The 18,216-nt window shown below is 51.2% G+C and overlaps 5 protein-coding genes across 7 annotated transcripts; 2 read left to right on the forward strand and 3 right to left on the reverse strand.

Moving 5' to 3' along the window:
• Window positions 1-1,359: 1,359 nt before the first annotated feature.
• On the reverse strand, window positions 1,360-4,639 carry TrAFT101_009596 (uncharacterized protein). 3 transcript variants are annotated; one of them, XM_066128708.1, is made up of 5 exons: window positions 3,462-4,639; window positions 3,058-3,317; window positions 1,875-3,000; window positions 1,741-1,820; window positions 1,360-1,670 (listed from the first exon to the last, which is right to left on the reverse strand). In XM_066128708.1, exons 1-5 carry the CDS (start codon window positions 4,346-4,348, stop codon window positions 1,642-1,644), a joined length of 2,382 nt encoding a protein of 793 aa, XP_065984828.1. In that variant the 5' UTR covers window positions 4,349-4,639; the 3' UTR covers window positions 1,360-1,641. The 3 variants fall into 3 exon arrangements, with proteins under 3 accessions (XP_065984828.1, XP_024761466.2, XP_065984829.1); XM_024900074.2 differs by having other exon boundaries at window positions 1,360-1,820; XM_066128709.1 differs by having other exon boundaries at window positions 1,741-3,000.
• Window positions 4,640-4,648: 9 nt separating this feature from the next.
• FDC1_2 (Ferulic acid decarboxylase 1) lies at window positions 4,649-6,573 on the forward strand. Its single transcript, XM_024900124.2, has 2 exons — window positions 4,649-5,709; window positions 5,790-6,573. Exons 1-2 carry the CDS (start codon window positions 4,720-4,722, stop codon window positions 6,330-6,332), a joined length of 1,533 nt encoding a protein of 510 aa, XP_024761465.1. The 5' UTR covers window positions 4,649-4,719; the 3' UTR covers window positions 6,333-6,573.
• TrAFT101_009598 (uncharacterized protein) lies at window positions 6,493-9,108 on the reverse strand. Its single transcript, XM_024902511.2, has 2 exons — window positions 8,763-9,108; window positions 6,493-8,693 (listed from the first exon to the last, which is right to left on the reverse strand). The coding sequence occupies exons 1-2, from the start codon at window positions 8,787-8,789 to the stop codon at window positions 7,032-7,034; spliced, it is 1,689 nt and encodes a 562-aa protein (XP_024761464.2). The 5' UTR covers window positions 8,790-9,108; the 3' UTR covers window positions 6,493-7,031.
• Window positions 9,109-9,647: 539 nt separating this feature from the next.
• Window positions 9,648-12,340, forward strand: TrAFT101_009599 (uncharacterized protein). The gene is made up of 2 exons (XM_024900023.2): window positions 9,648-9,910; window positions 9,990-12,340. The coding sequence occupies exons 1-2, from the start codon at window positions 9,782-9,784 to the stop codon at window positions 12,174-12,176; spliced, it is 2,316 nt and encodes a 771-aa protein (XP_024761463.2). The 5' UTR covers window positions 9,648-9,781; the 3' UTR covers window positions 12,177-12,340.
• Window positions 12,341-14,290: 1,950 nt separating this feature from the next.
• Window positions 14,291-18,207, reverse strand: TrAFT101_009600 (uncharacterized protein). Its single transcript, XM_024900113.2, has 6 exons — window positions 17,953-18,207; window positions 17,751-17,843; window positions 17,580-17,665; window positions 16,828-17,498; window positions 15,714-16,769; window positions 14,291-15,657 (listed from the first exon to the last, which is right to left on the reverse strand). Exons 1-6 carry the CDS (start codon window positions 17,989-17,991, stop codon window positions 14,942-14,944), a joined length of 2,661 nt encoding a protein of 886 aa, XP_024761462.2. The 5' UTR covers window positions 17,992-18,207; the 3' UTR covers window positions 14,291-14,941.
• Window positions 18,208-18,216: the final 9 nt, after the last annotated feature.

Genomic DNA, 18,216 nt, shown 5'->3' on the forward strand with positions numbered 1-18,216 from the left:
GGTGGGCCGGATCTGGGAGCTCAAAACGAACAGCGCCGAAGTGGCCGAGGCGCCGAAGTCGAGTGGCCATTATTAGCTAAAAAGACAACACAAACCTCGTGTTTCGTGTTGGCAGCTTATAGCGATCATTAATCTTGGATGACGCAGATTCTAGGCCTGTGTAGTCCTATAGCAAATTATAAATTATATGGGGCAGCATAACAGGCACCTAACTCGGTCTGGGTACATGTGTACACAACATCAGCCCATCTTGCTGCACGCTTGTTTCCATCAAGTGTGCCCTTTTGATTTGTTCTCCTTTACAAACCAGAAACTAGACCAGGTTTCCTTGATCCGCCCGCTTCTTCATCATTTCATCCCGCCCCATTCCCGCCTCGAATAGCCCGGCTTTAGCAAGAAAATCTCGAGCCGGATTTAAAGTGCTTACTCTTTCTACATATGTATGTACAAACAAACAAACAAGGCTTCACTCTCGCCTCTCACTGACAGATCACTTCCCCTTGCACGCTCCACCCGTTTGAGCAAAGTTTCCCTTCTAGTATAGCGGTGCTCCGTAAGGCTGCGGCAAACCGTTACCTGTCAAAAATTGCGGCACGCTCCCGTCCCGATCCTAAACGTTTCCCAAGAGGGCCACCGCCGCATTCTTGGCCCCCAACGAGAAGGGAGAGGGGGGTCCCCTATAAGCACTAAAATATTATTTCAGCTTATCTGCAGTGTGTCTTTTTTTTTTTTTTTTTTTGCCCATTAATAAACGTGCTCAGGTAAAAAAAAAATAAAAGTTGAGCAATTGGAGTGTGTGGGTTTATTGTTCCGAGGGGTTGGCTGCTCTTGAGTGCTTATTGGCTGAGATGAAAGGATGCATTGTGTTTTTTTTTTCCTACACTAGACAAAAGTCGTTGTGCAGGATCTAGCATTAGTAGATGCTGCTAGAGCATGATTTACAGCTACTAGCGGGCGACCGTTTCGCTTCTAGACCGTATCCTTGAGCTACTACTTACTGAATTACTTGAACTTGAACCAGAATCATGAAGAGAACATGGGAGCTTGGCGTTGTGTAATATGATAGCTGATCAATACGTATCAGCTAGTCTCTCTACAAGTATTATATTCTCAATTCTTCTCAATTCTTCTCAGCCAAGTCAAGCACTACCCCAAGTTCTGGCGTGGCATCAGCAATATTGGCTTGGCTTATAAACTCCGATTCTTTATTCCGACAACTCGGAATTATGCAGACATGCAGCGGTCGACCCTATCCAATCAGCTCTCTCAAGTGGCTACTACTCATCTGGCATACAGTAATACAAGTACTATTGAAAACCCAATGTTAATGTACCAAAAAATCAGTCTCAGAGTGAGTAATATTTGCCAATCTCGTAATAATGCAACATCATATTAGTATGGTCTTCAAAGAATGTCCTTGTCTTGGAAACAAATGTGCTACATCTGGTGTCTCAATAATCCAGTAAAAAGCCATAGAAAAGTCAATATTTATTTCGTAAAGAGTATCGTCGTAAATAGCGCCATTATCCGTACCCAATGCTGAAAATCAAACACCCCTTCCCTATCAAGTATTTTCATTTTGTTTCGAGTTCCTATATTCCAACCTGTAACACTGCAACGCCGGCCCACCCAATCCCTTGTTCAAAATTCATCTACAGCCTCATAAGTCCCTGCAACATCGTCAGTTTCGACTCGGCCCAAAGCTGGGGTCGTTGTGGGGAAACGTCGTATCCTCCTCACCTTTCATTATCTGATCGAGATACATCAAAGGCGACACCCCAGACGTGTCCCAGGGGTACGAATACGCGTCCATGGAGAACCTGGTTCAAAGTCAGTCCAGATCCATCCTAAACCCATGCCAAAAGTGAACAAACCCGTCAATCAGCATCGACGTAAAATTATAGCTCATCGGGCCATCCATGGTCGGATCTAGCGGAGGAGCTCCTGCATCTTGCATTCTCGGCAAGGCATAATGCTGGGGTGGCATCTTCTCCGCTAGATGTTGTTCGGGCAGCGATGACGGTGTTGATGTTGTTGCTGCAGGGCTGGTCAAGGCAGGGGCGTTTTGGAGGGCGCTCTGAAGTGCCACCAGTGCTCGCGTATGGCTCATAGATAGCCAAGGGTTGTTGTCTGACATCATGCCGGTCTCGTCGTCCGCCTGGGCTGCTCGCGAAAAGATTTCCATCACGCGCTGCATCACATCTCGACTCTCTGTATCGTTTCGCGTCTCTTCCCACAAACAAAGCATAATCGTCGCACTCAGGACCGCGTGGATCAAAGACCATGTGCGGATGGGTATGATGCTTAGTGACTGAAACTCGATAAATGACTTTGCCGTGCTCATCAAGCTTTCCTTGGCTCGGCGCTTGAGAATTTGCAAATTGTTAATCTCTTCGTTGGTTGTCGCCACAGTCCTGGTCAATGCTGGCCGAGCAATGACTGATGCTGTGAATGAGAGCTGAATTTGTATAGTGAGGTTTTCGTACCGCTGCTGGATATTTCTGCAGCTGTTTCGGTCCTCCAGATAAGGCAAGGCTCGGGATTGATATCCGTCCAGTTCGGTCAGCAGCTTCAACGACGCTTCGCAGCTTGGCTGTTCCAAGTTCAGGAGGCCCATGCACACAGAAACAATGCCGCACATCATATCCGAGAAGCCCAATGCGTCGTCGGAACGGTAGAGCAGATTATTCGTTGCCAATGATTGCCTAGTCGCAATGTGTGGCCGGCCATGGCACAGACTGAGCAAACAGTCCTGCTTACATATCATATCCCAAAGAGCCTGTTTCTTCTTCCCTTTATCTTCTTGAAGCTGAGCTTCCGTCAGAGTGTGCAGCCCCAGAGCCTGCGCTACCCGAACTGTGGTGCCCAACATGACCCAAGCGCCGTCTGACTGTCCAACATCTTGTAGAACAGTGCCAATAATGAGCAGGGTCTGAACCACATCTAGTGATGGATGCAAGACATAATTGGCAAGACGTAGGCAATCAAATGCGCGTTGTACTAAATTCCAGAAATAGGTCAGTCATGTAAACAGGTTACTCATCAATGACTTCTTACTGTAATCTCGGCAATGCTCAGAACGCCTCCTCGGAGACTGCATTACCGAATAGTGAGCGCTGGTGGCAAGTGCAGCCAGCAGTAGAGCAATCCGTGAGATGTACGCCTTGCAGACCCATTTAGGAGAAAAGACATTGGGGTCCTTGAGCTCACCGGCCTCCAAGGCCGACAGGTAATCGCAATAGGCAGACTCCAAGTCATCAGGATCTATCAAAACAGGATTCAGAGGATAAATTGTGGCGCCATGCGAGGGGAAATATCTATGCGCATCGGGTTAGCCAATTTGCATATTAGTGATGGTGCTGATGCTTATGATGATGCGAAGCCGAGGCTCCAGCCTTGCAGCCGATGGATGTACCAGGGTCTCATAGAGATCGAAAGTTGAACGGACCAGATGATCATACCTCAAAACTTCCTGTTTCTGCGGAATGAGCTTCAACAGCGCAGCCCAGCGTTCCTGTATCGTCTTGAGCTTCATAAAGGGATAAAACTCCAGCGTGTTGTGTAAGCCAAGAACGGGCCCGGCCTTCCTTCTCATCTCCACAGCGGGCGAATCGGCCGAGCCATGTAACATTGCAAGAACAGAACTGTCCCCTTGATAATGCTCCCGTCTCATAGTCCGATAGCAGTTTGCCTGCGGTGCACGAGAGCACGGCGCCGCGGCCACTGTTGAAGCCAGCTCAGTTGCCGTAGCCAGAGGAGCCGCCGGCGTCGTCTGATTCGATGAGACCTCGGACTGGGGACTGTCGTCCCGCGATGGTCGCTCCTTTCCCTGGTGCTGCTCAGACTCTGCCCTGTTTGCAGAAGCAGAAGCAGAAGCGCCCTGAGGCGTTGCGCCGTCTGCGGTGGCCCTTTTCGCGCGCCTCCCGCGCCTCTTCTCGGGCGTGCCCACGGTGTACGAGCATATCTCGGGATGGCCTCGCTTCTGGCACGTCCGGCACGGCTGGCCGTGGTCGCATTTCACCTTGCGCTGGCGGCACGGATAGCACGATCTGGCCTGCGAAATGCGGCGCAGGTACAGCACTCTGTCGATTTCCTTCTGCTCTGGCGTCGGCGCATGCGCGCTGTGGCCGCCGCTGTTCTGGATATCCATTCTCGCGACTGCGTTGGTCGTCCAGCGGGACATGAAGCTGGCAGGACCCGAGGCGCTGCTTATGTTCCGAGCGTCCGAGGCAGGCTGGCGAAGGATCTGGAGCAGCGTGGCGGATGGCTCGGATGCTCGGCGCGTGATGATCCGCAGCGGCGGCTTAGCCCGTCTCGGCGCACCGCCCGGGGGGGTCGCATAAGGCATGACTGCAGTCGAGGAACTTATGCCGCGATGCGGACTGCGGTCCGTATCACCGTGAGTCGATGGTGGTCCGGAGAGAGGGAGAGGACTTGGCGCAGACGACTGAGATCAGGTAAGCCAAGATGACCAAGATGAGTCCCCCGTCGTCAGAGAGGAGCATCAAACTTGCGCGCGGGCAACTCCACCACCGTCCCAGAAGGGGGCAGTAGAGTAGGTATATATAGGATTCCCGCGTCGGAGCGGCCAGAGAATATATGTAGAGAGGCATAAGCGCTTAGTTTGGAGTCAACGAGCAACAGAGGATTCTTTTGGTAACTGAATAATAAAAAATAAAATCAAAATAACAGTAAAAATCCTTACATCCGAGTTCCATCATGTCTCCCCAGAGAGACCCCAATGACCCCGAGCCCGCTCACCTGAGCTTCCGGTCCTTCATCAACGCCCTCCGCGAAGACGGCGATCTCGCAGACATCGACTCTCCCATCGACCCCAACCTCCAGGCCGCCGCCATCACCCGCCTCGTCTGCGAGACCGACGACAAGGCGCCGCTCTTCCACAACATCATCGGGGCCAAGGATGGCCTCTGGCGCATTCTTGGAGCCCCCGGCGGCATCCGCAAGACCCCCGGGCACCAGTACAGCCGTCTGGCACGGCACGTAGCCCTTCCTCCCACCGCCAGCCTGCACGACATCATGGACAAGATGCTGTCCGCAACTCACATCCCGCCCATTGAGCCCGAGATCCTCTCCACCGGCCCTTGCAAGGAGAACTCCATCGACGGACCCGACATCGACCTGTGGAAGCTCCCCCTGCCGCAGATTCACCAGTCTGACGGCGGAAAGTATGTCCAGACTTTTGGTGTACACATCCTGCAGTCCCCCGACGGCACCTGGACCAACTGGTCCATCTCAAGAGCCATGGTGTCCAGCAAGAACAAGCTGGTCAGTCTCGCTGCCAACCCGCAGCACATCAGACTCATCCACGACCAGTGGGCCAAGGAGGGCAAGAAGGAGATCCCCTGGGCATTGGCATTTGGTGTTCCTCCAACCGCTGCCATGGCGGCCTCCATGCCCCTCCCCGAGGGCATCAGCGATCCTGGATACGTCGGCGCCATGTGCGGCGAGCCCATCAAGATGGTCAAGTGTGATACCAACGACATCCTGGTCCCGGCCAACTCGGAGATTGTCTTTGAGGGCACATTCTCTGTCGAAGAGACAGCTTCTGAGGGCCCCTTTGGCGAGATGCACGGCTATACTTTCCCAGGAAAGAGCATCATTGGCAACGTCCACACCATCAACAAGATCACCTACCGCAACAACGCAATCCTGCCCATCTCTTCATGTGGCCGCATGACCGACGAGACTGTAAGTGTTGCTCATCCCCGATATCTCTTCCCCATCTGCCTGTACCAAGTCAGTCAACTAACACATACACCCTTCAACAGCACACCATGCTCGGAGTCCTCGCCGCTGCTCGAATCCGCCAGGTCTGCCAGGACGCCGGCCTCCCCATCATCCAGGCCTCCTGCCCCTGGTTCGCCCACGCCACCTGGACCGTCCTCAAGGTCGACACCACCAAGCTCCGCGCCCTCAAGACAACCGGAAAGGAGTTCGCCAAGAAGGTCGGCGACCTCGTCTTCAACGTCAAGCCCGGCTTCGCCATGCACCGTCTCATCCTCGTAGGTGAGGACATTGACATTTACAACGACAAGGACGTCCTGTGGGCTTACACCACTCGCTGCCGTCCCAACCTGGATGAGGTCTTCTTCGAGGAGGTTCTCGGATTCAGGCTTATTCCCTTCATGGGCTATGGAAACGGTGACCCCATCAAGGGCGGCAAGGTTGTGAGCGATGCGCTGCTGCCGGTGGAATACACAACCGGTCAGAACTGGGAGACTTGCAACTTCAAGAACGCCTACCCGAAGAGCGTCCAGGACCAGGTGCTGAAGGACTGGGAATCATTCGGATTCGCCAAGTTGCAAGAGTAAAGAAAGCGGAAATAAATAGAAATAGTAATTCAACAAAAGAGATGCAGCCGAGTCATGCAGATGACTAACGGCCGGCACTATGAAGCAGTTCAATATTCCAATAACCCAACTTAAGTAAGATACCTCACACCATGGGTTTAGAGCAAGCAATTATCTATATGTTCAGATGATGAAACTAAACGTTTCCAATCGTGTTTCCTGCTCATTATTTTGATACACTACAATACAAGTTGCAAAGCCGCTTTTCCTTCTCAACAGCATTCGCTTCGTTCCGTCGTCAACGCCGCACACCATGCCCCTCATACCAGCCAACCGAAGTCATCCATCTATCCTATCCATTGGTTTCTTATTGCCATCAGTCCCATTTCGCTCTGCATATCCAGTTTTTTTGTCTCTTTTTTTTCTCACTCCATCTTTTTGTTTTTCTTTCTTTTTAAGAATGTGTCCTGTGTCTCCAGTCCTCATGGCTCATACATAACTAGCCGGTACATAATATTGCGCTCCGCTCGATTTTTGCTGCAATCGCTCTCTCGAATCTAACCTCTATGTTCATTGCGTAGATGCATACGTGATACAATATGTAAGAAGAAAATAAACGCAAGGGTGTTAAAGCTAGAAAAGAAAAAAAAAATTGCGTCGCCATTAAGGCGACTGAAGGAAAGATAGGGCGTAGGGTGCCCTGAGAGTAAAGGCTGCGCTTTACTCTTCTTTTTTCTGCGATTTTTCAGCTTCTTTGCTTTCAGGTTTCTTGTCGGACCTGCCCTTCTTCCACTTGGACACCTTTTCGCCCAAGTATCGCCATGATCTCTTGAAGCCACCCATGAGTAAGCCCTTGATGCTTTGCGATGTGCTAGGCCAGTTGACAGTCTGCTTAATGACTTGGCGAGTAATCTGCTTCAGCTGTTCGGGGTCATCCGCAGCAATCCGCTTCTCAAACTCTCCCGCCTGGCGGCGTTTTACAGCTCCGTCGGAGTCAGAGGCTGCCTCCATCATGGCCTTGAATTCGTCTTGGGGAATGCCAAACTTCTTCCGGTATTGAAAGTAGAGGCGAGATCTGAAGCTTCCCGGTAAACGTCTGACCATATTACCCCTCTTCATCAAATCCATATCCTGCTGCATCCTGGCGTTGGCTTCGGGGTTCAAAATCCAGCTCTCATCATCGAGCCGAACAGGGTCCACGAATGCCACGTTGGGAAGTGTCCTGACTAGCGGAGCATAGAGTCGGCGGAAATGAACCATGTTGTTAGAGACAATGTTGTCTACCTTGCTCTTATTCTCGGTAGGGAGAGCCATCCGGGGGTCGCCGAGGTAGCTCAGCCCAGCAATGGTGCTATATAGATCGGCTTCGGTGAAGTCAGACGGCAGCAGAAGGAGCGCAGTTCGAACAGCAGCAATAAGATTTATCTGATTTGCCAATCGGACCTGAGGATGGTCACGGAGGATCTTGACCGGCTTTTGCAGGCGCCCTGCCAAATAGAGGTTATCCCAAGTGGACAGGTCCCTAACCAAGTTGTCGATGCTTGTGACGCCATATTTGACCAACATGCCGCTAATTTCAACGTAGGGATTGAAATACACGCCAGCACCCCAGTTCTGGACTCGCGAGACAAAGCCTGAGCCTAGCGATGCAACGCCAGAGTAATGGTCTCGGTGCTGCTTCATATTGATAGAATGCCAGTGCTCTGTATGAGTGACTCCGAAAATGAAGTCAATCATCTTGGGAGAGCCTCCCTGGGCCTTGACCAAGGCTTCGGGAGGCCTGGGGTGGACGGCTCGAAAGTCAGCCTCGCTGATGCTGCGGCCGGCCTTTTCCTGGGGGAAAACGCCTGAACCGTAGGCGAAACAGTAGACAATGGGTGCATTGAACTGGCGCAGCATCATACGCAGAGCTTCTTTGAGTTCATAGTTGATGATCATATGTTGGTTTACGCCAAACAAGCGATGGGGAAGCTCGTCAAATCCTTGAATGGCAAAGTCCACGGTATCCTCCCACTCATCGCCATACAAGTTGAATTTCCCTCCAGCAGACTCTTTACGGCGATTGCTTGACGTTGATGTTGATGTGGATGTTGATGACGATGAAGACGTTGTCGTTGTGGAGCTTGGAGTTGATGGTGCTGATGCTGCTTGATCATGGCTCTGGGCACCTGGCTGTCGGTTCTGCTGGCAAGTCGTTGGATCGGAAGAATACCATCGCCTCTGGCATGAGGAAGACGAGGATGATGATGTTAAAGAGGACACAGAGGATGCGGAGGATAATCGTTGGTAGTTTGAGCGAGCTTCAGGACTGGAAGAGAGGAACAAGGGCGATAACCGAGGTCTACGAAACGCAAATGTCGCTGGTAGAGAGGTCCTTGCCGCCTGTAAACAGCTTCATGTTAATATGGACTTCGTGGTGATTGTTTGAATTATCAAAGTCCTTTTACTTGCCTCGAGGCTTCGTGCACGGGCGACCATTGTGGATGAGGTAGGAGCTCAATTCAATCCTTCCTTAGGGCTCAGCTGGGTAGATCCAGGCAGGATTCGGGTTTAGCAGAGCCGGGATTCGGTGGTTGCGGTAGTGGGCGAGGCTATTTAATAAAGATTGAAATCTGATTGATATAAGACGAGCGGGGGTTAATTGGCGAGCCCAGAGAGATCCGGGCGGGTGCTCGTCGGTACTGGCATGTCAAAAGGCTTGTTTGTTGGTGTTTCGGCCGGGGATATTGGCGGGATGAATGGATGAAGGATGGATGGAGCTAAGCTGAGCTTCCCACTTTCTTGGGTTTTCGCCGAGTGGGTCACGGGAGCTGCGTCATGGGCCTGAAGTCCAGTGTACTTTGGCGAGAAGTGCCCAATTGATGCCGGTGAGGATTTGTTTGCTGATTTGCGAGTTAGATTCGATCTCTTGGGTACATTCATATGTATCTATTCATTCAACTGCGCTATTTCATGTATAATGCAATGGTTATGTATCTTGCGATCCTTTATGCGAGCCAGAGGGAATTTCTGATTCACGCTTCTGACGCCGAGCGCTTGTACCGCGAACCCCGAGCCAAGCCGGTACATGGTGGATTGCCGATTGGCTGGCGCAGATCTTATCAGATAGGGTGATGCTGATATGGGACTGAGTCCCAGGAACGCTCTGCTCAATTCCATGCTCATGGCTTGTATATCGAACTTGGGCAGCCAACTGTGTGAGCTCATAGTTGACCCCAAAAAAAAAAACATCTCCGCAGCTGGAATTCAAATCAAGTCATTGCTACAATGCCTCCAGTGCAAATCCATAGTACATGCCCATTAACATGTTTGCTTACCAGATAGCTGATGTCATCACGTGACCACACGTATTCGCTGCCAAGCTACCCATTTGCGACGCGAATCGGCGCGTTTGGCAGAGAAGGAAAACAGAAGCTCAGCAGCCATCGCCAGTCCTTTTCTTTCTTCCAAGGCCAAAGCCAAGTTTTGAGATGCGCGGCCGCGCAACGCAGGATGCCAGTGGCCCTGCTGGTCGGCCAGGCTCTCGCTCGACCAGCAGGCTGCGCACTGGGAGCACTTCAGGCCTCCCCCGACCAAGTCTGTCACTTCGTGATTCAAGAGTAAGTCAAGCGGCCAATTGGCTGGGCATGCCTCGATATATGGCTCTACATGTCCTTTTGACTCATTTGTGCGCTGTAGATAGGATCGTTTCGTGCCACCCAACCCACCCATAACGTTCTTACTGGAGAGCAAAACACAAGCAGACCTTCCTCCAGACAGAGCAATGCCGCCCCATCGCTTCGAGGCTCAGTCGAGAATTTAAAGGAAAATATCGTGCCACCTGACTCTGATGCATCCGAAAAGTACCGAAAAGAAATCGAGGCCCTCAAGGCCGAGATTGGCACCTTGCAGTACCGCTTGCAGACTACCGAGCAGGAGAAAGACATTGCCCTATCTCAACAGAACAACAAGATGGAGCAAGCCCGTCGGCGCGAACAGGAAGAAGCTCAGCAGCGTCAATCAGCTGAATCGGAAAAGGCCAAGACAGACAGCAAGATAGAGTCAATCCGAAACGAAATGGGGGAGCTAAAAGAAGCTGCGGAAAACGAGAAACGATCACTCGAGTCCAAACTTCGGGCCGCCGAGGACGAAACTCGGCTTTTGCAGGAGCAGCTAGAGGACTTGACCAGCGCAAAAGACGAAGCAGCGAGAAGGGCGGACAAGAGGGCCAACGATCTTCAGATGCAGATTGCGGCGGCAAACAGCTCACTACAGGACATGCAGCAGGAGACGGAAGCGCATGAGACAACATTACGGCAGTATCAAGAACAGATTCTGGAAAAAGATACGTTGATAGGCAATCTGGAGGCAGACGTGCTGCGGCTCAAGGCCCAAAGCGGTGATGCGGAGACGATGGACATAATCAAGAGGGAGCTGTCAGAGCAGGTTTCACACATTCGTGCTCTGGAGGCTTCGAACCGCGAACAGCTTACGGAGCTGAAACGGCTTCGAGCTGTAAATAAAGCTGTTGAGATTGTCGAGGAGGAAAAGAGGTCTTTGGTGAGAAAAGTCGAGGCCGCAGAGAGGCTGGAGGCGGAGCTGGCAGAGGCCAGGATACAACGGCAGAGGCTAGAGGATGAACGCCTATCATGGTCGGCTTACCTCGAGAATATGTCGGAAACAGGCCAGGCCGAGTTCGATTCACCAGAACAGATTGCGAGGGCACTTGTACAGGAGCGGCTAACTAGTGCCTCTTATGTCGAGCAGCTGGGAGCCGTTCGTGCCGAGGTCGCAGCTCAGCAAAGCCAAATCCAGGCCTTGGAAGAAGAAAGAGCGCAATTGAGGAGCCAAACCGAAAATGCCACGACGTCTGCCCAGGCTGCTAGTAACGACAAGGTCCGCATGCGTCTTGATCGGCAGCGTGCTTTGGCTCTGAAGGAAGTTGAATACTTGCGCGCACAGCTTAAAGCGTTTGATACGGAGGAGCAAACCTTACAGCCCAAACAATTCGATGGAACCCGCGTGGCACGCATCCAAGAACTGGAGGACATGGTGGACAACTACAAGATGGAGGTTCAGCGGTTGCACGACGAACTCTCGTCAATGGATCCGTCATCATCCCAGCAACAATCATCGCCCTTGTTACTCGCTGGAAGCAAACGAAGTTGGGCTGAAGACGATGTCGCCCAGGAGCAGATGGGCCAGCTTACGCGTAAGAACCGCAAGCTCCAAGAAGACTTGGCGAGCATGCAGACGCAGGTCGCCATGCTCGAAAAGGATCTCTCTACGACGCGCGAGCAGCTTTCTGCCGCCAAAGAACAGACCAAAACGCGGATATTATCGCTGAGATCCAACCCCACGTCGGACTATGAGGCGATCAAGCGGGCCACTCTTGAGGCCCTACAAAAGGAGAACAAGGAGCTATTGGCGACATTGCGGTCAAAGGAGACGAGTCCTTCGATTCCACTGATTCCGACATCAGTTCTGAGCGCTATGGAGCGAGAAATCGCAGCAGCAAAAGCCGAAACCGCAAGCGCCCAGAAATCAGCGCGCCGCCTCAAGGAAGTCTGGGGCTCCAAGTCGCAAGAGTTCAAGGAGGCCATCTTCTCGACGCTGGGGTGGACCGTCACCTTCATCCCCAACGGCAAGATGCGCGTCGAGAGCACCTTTTACCCGTCGCAGACGGACGAGCACGAGAACTCGATTGTGTTTGACGGCGAGCGGGGCACGATGAAGGTGGGCGGCGGGCCCAAGAGCGCTTTTGCGCAAAAGATTGGCGACCATATTGGCTTTTGGGTCAGGGAGAAGGGGTGTATACCGGGCTTTTTGGCGGCGCTGACGTTGGAGTTTTATGAGGAACATGCGAGGGCGGCTACGGGAGAGTGAAGAAGGGGGGGAAAGATGAAGAATTAAAAAGAAAATTTAGTAGTAGGATATCGATTTATGCAAGCGCTGCACCGATATTTCGACTTTGTTTTGGCTGGCTTTTCTACCTTTTAAACGTTTTAAAGCATCTGAATAGACTTTTCTTTAATCCGTTTATATATGTCACCCTTCATCATATGCCGATGTTTATCAAGTATCTAGTAGAAGTAGTAGAAGTAGTAGAAGTAGTAGAAGTAGTAGAAGTAGTAGAAGTAGTAGAAGTAGTAGAAGTAGTAGAAGTAGTAGAAGTAGTAGAAGTAGTAGAAGTAGTAGAAGTAGTAGAAGTAGTAGAAGTAGTAGAAGTAGTAGAAGTAGTAGAAGTAGTAGAAGTAGTAGAAGTAGTAGAAGTAGTAGAAGTAGTAGAAGTAGTAGAAGTAGTAGAAGTAGTAGAAGTACCTACGAGGCGGGGGCGTTTTCTAGTAAGAGATCAGGCAAGAAGTATACTCTAGCAAGAGCTCTGCTAAGGATTTTTCTAAGCAAAAAAAGTCACCAGCAGCTTAAATCTATAATAGGATTTGTTTTTACTCTTTTACTATTACCTCCGTCTTACTATATCTTTTATAAAAAACCACCCTCAGGCTCTTAGGTAATAGAAGTAGTAGAAGTAGTAGAAGTAGTAGAAATATCTACAAGGCGGGGGCGTTTTTTAGTAAAAGATTAAGAAGTATGTTCTAGTAAAAGCTCTGCTAAGGATTTTTTTAAGCAAAAAGAGTTACCAGTAGCTTAAATCTATAACAGGATCTCTTTTTACCCTTTTACCATTACCTCCGTCTTGCTATATCTCTTATAAAAAACCACCCTCGGGCTCTTAGGTAGTGGAATTGCTACTAGTACATGTATCTTTCTCATTTACCTAGTAGTTAAACAGACATATTAGCTAGACAAGAGTTGTCGGCATTGGCCGTGGTATTCAATATATAGGAACGATGGTCGGAATTATTGAGCAATCTTGTCTTCCTTAATGCGAAGCGCGGAAGCGATACAGTGGTCTAAATACTGAGTTGTAACATTCTTCTTGTCATAATATGCCAACACTTGTATAAAGCTAGACTTTGAGTATTGATGACCTATTAGATGCCATCTCAGCGTCCAATTCAGCAAGGCTGAAACAAAATGAAAGCAACATGCCAGTAGAGTTCACGATAGCAATTCTTCCTCCTGCAAAAGTCATGCTTTTGGGCCGATATTCCTGAGGAAGCCAGAGAAAAGGCTCTCCTCGTCGCAAAACCCAACTGCTGTTTGAATTGAGATCAAATTCATGGATAGCACTGTGTATTGAACCTGGATTCTGCAACATGTTGGTAATAATACATGGGGATTGAGCGCTCCGTAAACATTTCACTTCCATATATTCCCATTCCGCGCTGCTAAATGTCTTTTTATACTCAAAATCGAGAGTTTGCAGGCACGTGCCCGTACTCAGATCCCATACCGCCGCGATACCATCTCTTGACACAGACCCCAAACGCCTACTGTCTGCTGAAAATTGGATCTCTACTATCCTTATTTCATAGAAGATTGTGTGGACAATTGTGCCGTTGGTCACGTCCCAGATCATGATTTTGGATGTGTAGACCACACCGAAGATTTGACTAACGGGAGTATGAACTGCTAGCGCCACTCGAGTGCCGCAGGGAGAAAATATAATGGCCTGTATGCTGCCCGAATCTTTAAATTCAAACCTTGTCTGTTGCGGATTGGTGGCCAAATCCCGAATCGCAATTTCACCCCCCTCCGAATATGCTAATTGCGTGTTGTCTGGAGAAAATGCTAATTGCATCCTGTCTGCTGAAGACCAACCACAAAGAAGACTTGCCCTACCGACCCGGAGCTGTTGCTGGCATATTCCTTTTGCAGGATCCCAGATCTAAATAGTAAATGGAGCCAAATTCCAAGCATAAGTTATGAATGCAAGGCGTGTGCTATCTGGTGAATATGTTACCCCCGTAATAGAATGTTTTTTTTCTTCAGGGTCCACAGAAGCGCCTAGAGCAAGATTCCAGATCTTGATAGTTTCGTATGACAGCACAAGTAACGCTACATCGCTCAGGCTTGATAAACGCAGCAATAGAGATTGCCTCTCATATAACTCACTTGTTCGAACATTAAAATGGCGAGAAAAAGAAAGAGTGAAAAGTAAAGAGGGGGGAGGTAACTTCAAAATGCATCAATAAGCATATTTCATATCTTTTTTTCTTCAAGGCTACCTGTTCCTACACCTCCTACACTCGTACAATTCTCCATCTCTTCCTCTACCCCTTCAACTCTCAATACAGACACATAGGATATTAAAACGCAAAAGAAAAAAAGGACAAAAGGACAAAAAACGAGTGTAAATGCGTCAACAAAACAAAAAGATAAGTGAATATTAACTCAAAACAAACGAGCGTGTATAGACATCAGCTCAGAAAAGGCTTCCCTCCATTGAAATCAACAAAGCAACATGTATATAGAAAAAAGAAAAGAAAACAAAAAGAAAAAAAAAATCTCTTGATATCACGAGCGAATAATTAGATCCTAGGAAAAATATATCGGCGTACGGTCGTGCGGTCCTTAATTCTCTTTGAAAAGAAAGAAAAAGTCGCATAAATTTCTTTGCCCCCCTTCTCTCTCTCACTCATCACTTGATTACCAGCGCCCACATTCAGTCAGCATTATTACCAACGATATAATTCATCCCCCTTCCCTCTCAAGACGCTGACCTGTAAGCGCTCTCTAAGTCAAGACTATTTCCCCTCATACTTGCCGCTCACAAGCTTCCTCGTAACCGGCACATCTACCCACGTCTGTTCCGCAAGAGACGGGTTTGAACTAGCAGGGTTCTCTTCATCCGCAAATGGGTCGCTCTCCACGGCATCCTTGGTCACAGTCTCCAATCTGGAGATGGAGATGCCGCTGCCGACAACATCTTCGCCAGAGACAGCGTACTCCCATCGGGCTTCAACATTGCCTGGCTGCGGCTCCACGCCGTCCGCGCCGACGATGCGGCAGACAATCTTCTGTGAGGCCTCTGTGAGAGTCACATCCCCCAGCCGCCAGTAAACAAGGTGCTTGTCCTTCAAGTGGGTGCCGCTAGGTTTCGTCTGGGCTCCGGTGGCTTTGCCATCGTATGATACCACAAAGACAACGTTGTGGAGAGTGACAGGAGCTGTCCACTTGCACTCGGGGTTGAGGTGATACTGCAAGAGAAGGCCGAGCTTATCGCCCTGAGATTTCCATACGGGATTGACAATCAGAGGAACGTGTCGGCCTAGAGAATGAGCCTCTGATTCGTCAGAGAAGACTCGATAAGAGAAGGCAGTCGCGGTCTTGGAAGCAGAAAGATGAGAAACGTCCAGAGCGTATTGGTCGGGTTGATCAGGAGAGGCATTGTGAACAAAAATTCGGTTAGGGCCGATGCGTTCCAAGTTGGCAAAGTTGTTGATACGAATGGTTTCATGTGCTATAAGAGTGTTAGTATGACAGCATCATACAAGGGGAGGGAATAGATCAACTTACTCTTAGCAGGGTCAGCATCACCCGTGGGATTGTGGGCAAAAGCAACCTCTCCCGCGACTGCTGTGCTCTTCAGCTCGCCGCCCTCAAAGTGAGCTGAGACGGTCTCGATAATAGAGGCATTCAGTCCAGGTCCGGTCAGCTCCGGGTGCTTGGTATGGGCGCTGCCGAGTGAGTTTCCGGACCGCACAGACTGGGTATCGGAGGCGGCGCTAGCCTCGGAAGCAAGTGCAGCCACGGCAGCGGGCCGAGAAGATGGAGGACGAGGAGGAGATCCCGGAACGGCGGGCAAAGCAGGGATGGTGCTCTCTGGCTGGCTATCACCGAAGTGAGGCAGCACAGGTGCATAAATGGTATTGCGCACATCACGGCGGCCTCGCACCGTCATGGAGCGCCGGTTGTTGAGGTTGGCGGAGCCCACCCTGAGTGTATTGGCCACACTCGACAGGGCAGCCTGCGCCGCCTCGGGATCCTCTTCTTCGATTGGCGAGTTCTGAATGCTAAGCTTGAAACCTTGATCGGCTTCGTCGGCGGCGGCTTCTCTCTGGGCTTCCGAGATGGGATCGTTCATTGGTGCTCGTATTGTGAAGCCCTCCTCATCCTTGGAAACGGTTGGAGAAGTGGCCTCCTGCTGCTGGCTGGGCTGGGCCGATGGCGGTTCGGATGAGGCGCTAGCTTCGGGTTGCTGTTGCTCCACATCATGGTTGCCATTGACTACACTTGACGGCATCTCTGGAGCGGGAGTATCCAAAAGAGATTCGCCAGGTCCAAGACCATTTGTATTACCGTTTCCGTTCAACGACGGCTCCCGGGGCATGGCGTCGGACGATGATTGCGGTCTGCGGGCAGCATCTGGCATCTCGGGCAAGATGGACAATCGGTTGGATTCTTGGAGATTGCTGGAGGAAGTCATCGGGGAGACGGCCCGGCCATGGCTGCTGCCGAGTCGCCCAAAGGTTGCACCAGCTGCTTTCTGAGGGGAGAGAGAGCCGAAGTCTGCGTGGACGCTCTGTCGTCGCCGGCCACCAAACATTGTGCCTAACCTGCGCAATTTGGACTCTATCATTGACAATTCGTTAGCAAACACTTATTCCACTAACATACTCGATTAACATACCTGGCTTGGCCTCATTATTAGGTAGTGAATTGTGCTCGCTAACATCGTCTTCGGGTGGCGGCTGAGAGGGATTCGGCGTTGATGGAGCACTCGTCCCGCTGGCGGAATTCTGCGACATGTGCGTCGTCGAGCGTCTCGTCGCTGTCCTCGACGGTGGCAGTGAGCTCTTGCCAGCAGTCACCTTCTGCACAAAGCTCTGTACTTCCCTCTCTGTGCTAATCTCCAGCATTTGCGCCAGTGTCTCGACGGCGATGTCGCTGCTTCGCTGTGCCCGGTCAGACTCGTGGGTTTGGAGCTGAGTCAACAGGTCGCGCAGCAGGTTGACGCGCGACTCGTCGAGCACCTGGAGCGTCTCAAAGATGAAGGGCGACTGTGATTCCCACTGCTGCGTGGCCGACTCCAGCTTGGACGACGCGAGGTCGACCTTTTGGGTGCTGGCCTTGCCGCCCTTCTTGGTGAGCTTGTCGGACTGGCTTCGTGCATCGTCGAGCTCCCGGGCCATGACGGCCAGGTTGTTTGCGATGTTGGTCATGTTCTGGGTGTCCTGGCGCTGCGGAAAGGCCCTCAGCGGCTGCTCGACATCATTGCCGAGGCGATCGGCGAACAGCTGGTGGGACTGTGCGTTGCGTTCGACGGACTCGATGATTCGGGACCACGGAACCTGGAAAACACTGCGGCAACATGTTTGTTAGCGATGGCACTCGACGACCGGCCTCGAGCACAGAGGCATTGGCGAGGACTCGGCGACTCACCCCAGCTCGGACTGCGCGTTGGGAACTCGGAACTGGGCCAGCTTGCGCATGGCCAGGACGTATTGCTCTTCGACGCGACGGCGCTCCTACAGCAGGCGACAATTGGCCAACATCAGCTTCCACATCTCTTATTTTTCCATCACCGGGTGTTCCGCCGGGGCTGGTGCGTACCTGGAGCCAGTCGGCGATCTCGAGGTTGATCTTGTTGATGCGCTTCATCCGGTCGTTGAGCGTCTGCACGGCCTGGCCGGGCTGCAGAACAGCCTGTGCAAAGGGCGCCGAAAAGGGCAGCTTGTTAGTCCATTGCGCCTTGTCCAGCAGCCCGAAAGAGCGGGATTGAAGATATTTCGGGGAATGGGAGCCGTTCTCTTACCAGCATGGCCGGGTACTCTGTCCTCGCCGTCTCGTCCATGGCGTCTGGCGACCGTCTCTCGGACTAGGTAATCAATAATTAAAGGTATGGATAGCTTCGATGCCGTTCCCGCTGCGATCGACACGAGGGGGGCTATTCGGGGCGGATTGTAAAAAAAGGCAAACTGGGATACGGTGCACCGTTCCTAATCGAATGCGCGCATGGCGATGCCCGGCTTGCTGAGAGTGACGCCGCTCGAGTGTGTTCGGTGGAGAGGAAAAAGAA

The sequence above is a fragment of the Trichoderma asperellum genome, chromosome 6 (assembly GCF_020647865.1).
Source record: "Trichoderma asperellum chromosome 6, complete sequence".
Classification (NCBI taxonomy): domain Eukaryota; kingdom Fungi; phylum Ascomycota; class Sordariomycetes; order Hypocreales; family Hypocreaceae; genus Trichoderma; species Trichoderma asperellum.

Coding starts and splice junctions, on each gene's coding strand:
- TrAFT101_009596 (XM_024900074.2), bottom strand. CDS start 4,348: ATGCCTTATGCGACCCCCCCGGGCGGTGCGCCGAGACGGGCTAAGCCG. Junction 3,001..3,057: donor TGAGCATTGCCGAGATTACA/GTAAGAAGTCAT, acceptor TCTGGAATTTAG/TACAACGCGCATTTGATTGC. Junction 1,821..1,874: donor ACGTCGATGCTGATTGACGG/GTTTGTTCACTT, acceptor ACTTTGAACCAG/GTTCTCCATGGACGCGTATT.
- FDC1_2 (XM_024900124.2), top strand. CDS start 4,720: ATGTCTCCCCAGAGAGACCCCAATGACCCCGAGCCCGCTCACCTGAGC. Junction 5,710..5,789: donor GCCGCATGACCGACGAGACT/GTAAGTGTTGCT, acceptor ACCCTTCAACAG/CACACCATGCTCGGAGTCCT.
- TrAFT101_009598 (XM_024902511.2), bottom strand. CDS start 8,789: ATGGTCGCCCGTGCACGAAGCCTCGAG. Junction 8,694..8,762: donor CCCGTGCACGAAGCCTCGAG/GCAAGTAAAAGG, acceptor AGCTGTTTACAG/GCGGCAAGGACCTCTCTACC.
- TrAFT101_009599 (XM_024900023.2), top strand. CDS start 9,782: ATGCGCGGCCGCGCAACGCAGGATGCCAGTGGCCCTGCTGGTCGGCCA. Junction 9,911..9,989: donor TGTCACTTCGTGATTCAAGA/GTAAGTCAAGCG, acceptor TGTGCGCTGTAG/ATAGGATCGTTTCGTGCCAC.
- TrAFT101_009600 (XM_024900113.2), bottom strand. CDS start 17,991: ATGGACGAGACGGCGAGGACAGAGTACCCGGCCATGCTG. Junction 17,666..17,750: donor AGATCGCCGACTGGCTCCAG/GTACGCACCAGC, acceptor CGCCTGCTGTAG/GAGCGCCGTCGCGTCGAAGA. Junction 15,658..15,713: donor TGATGCTGACCCTGCTAAGA/GTAAGTTGATCT, acceptor ACACTCTTATAG/CACATGAAACCATTCGTATC.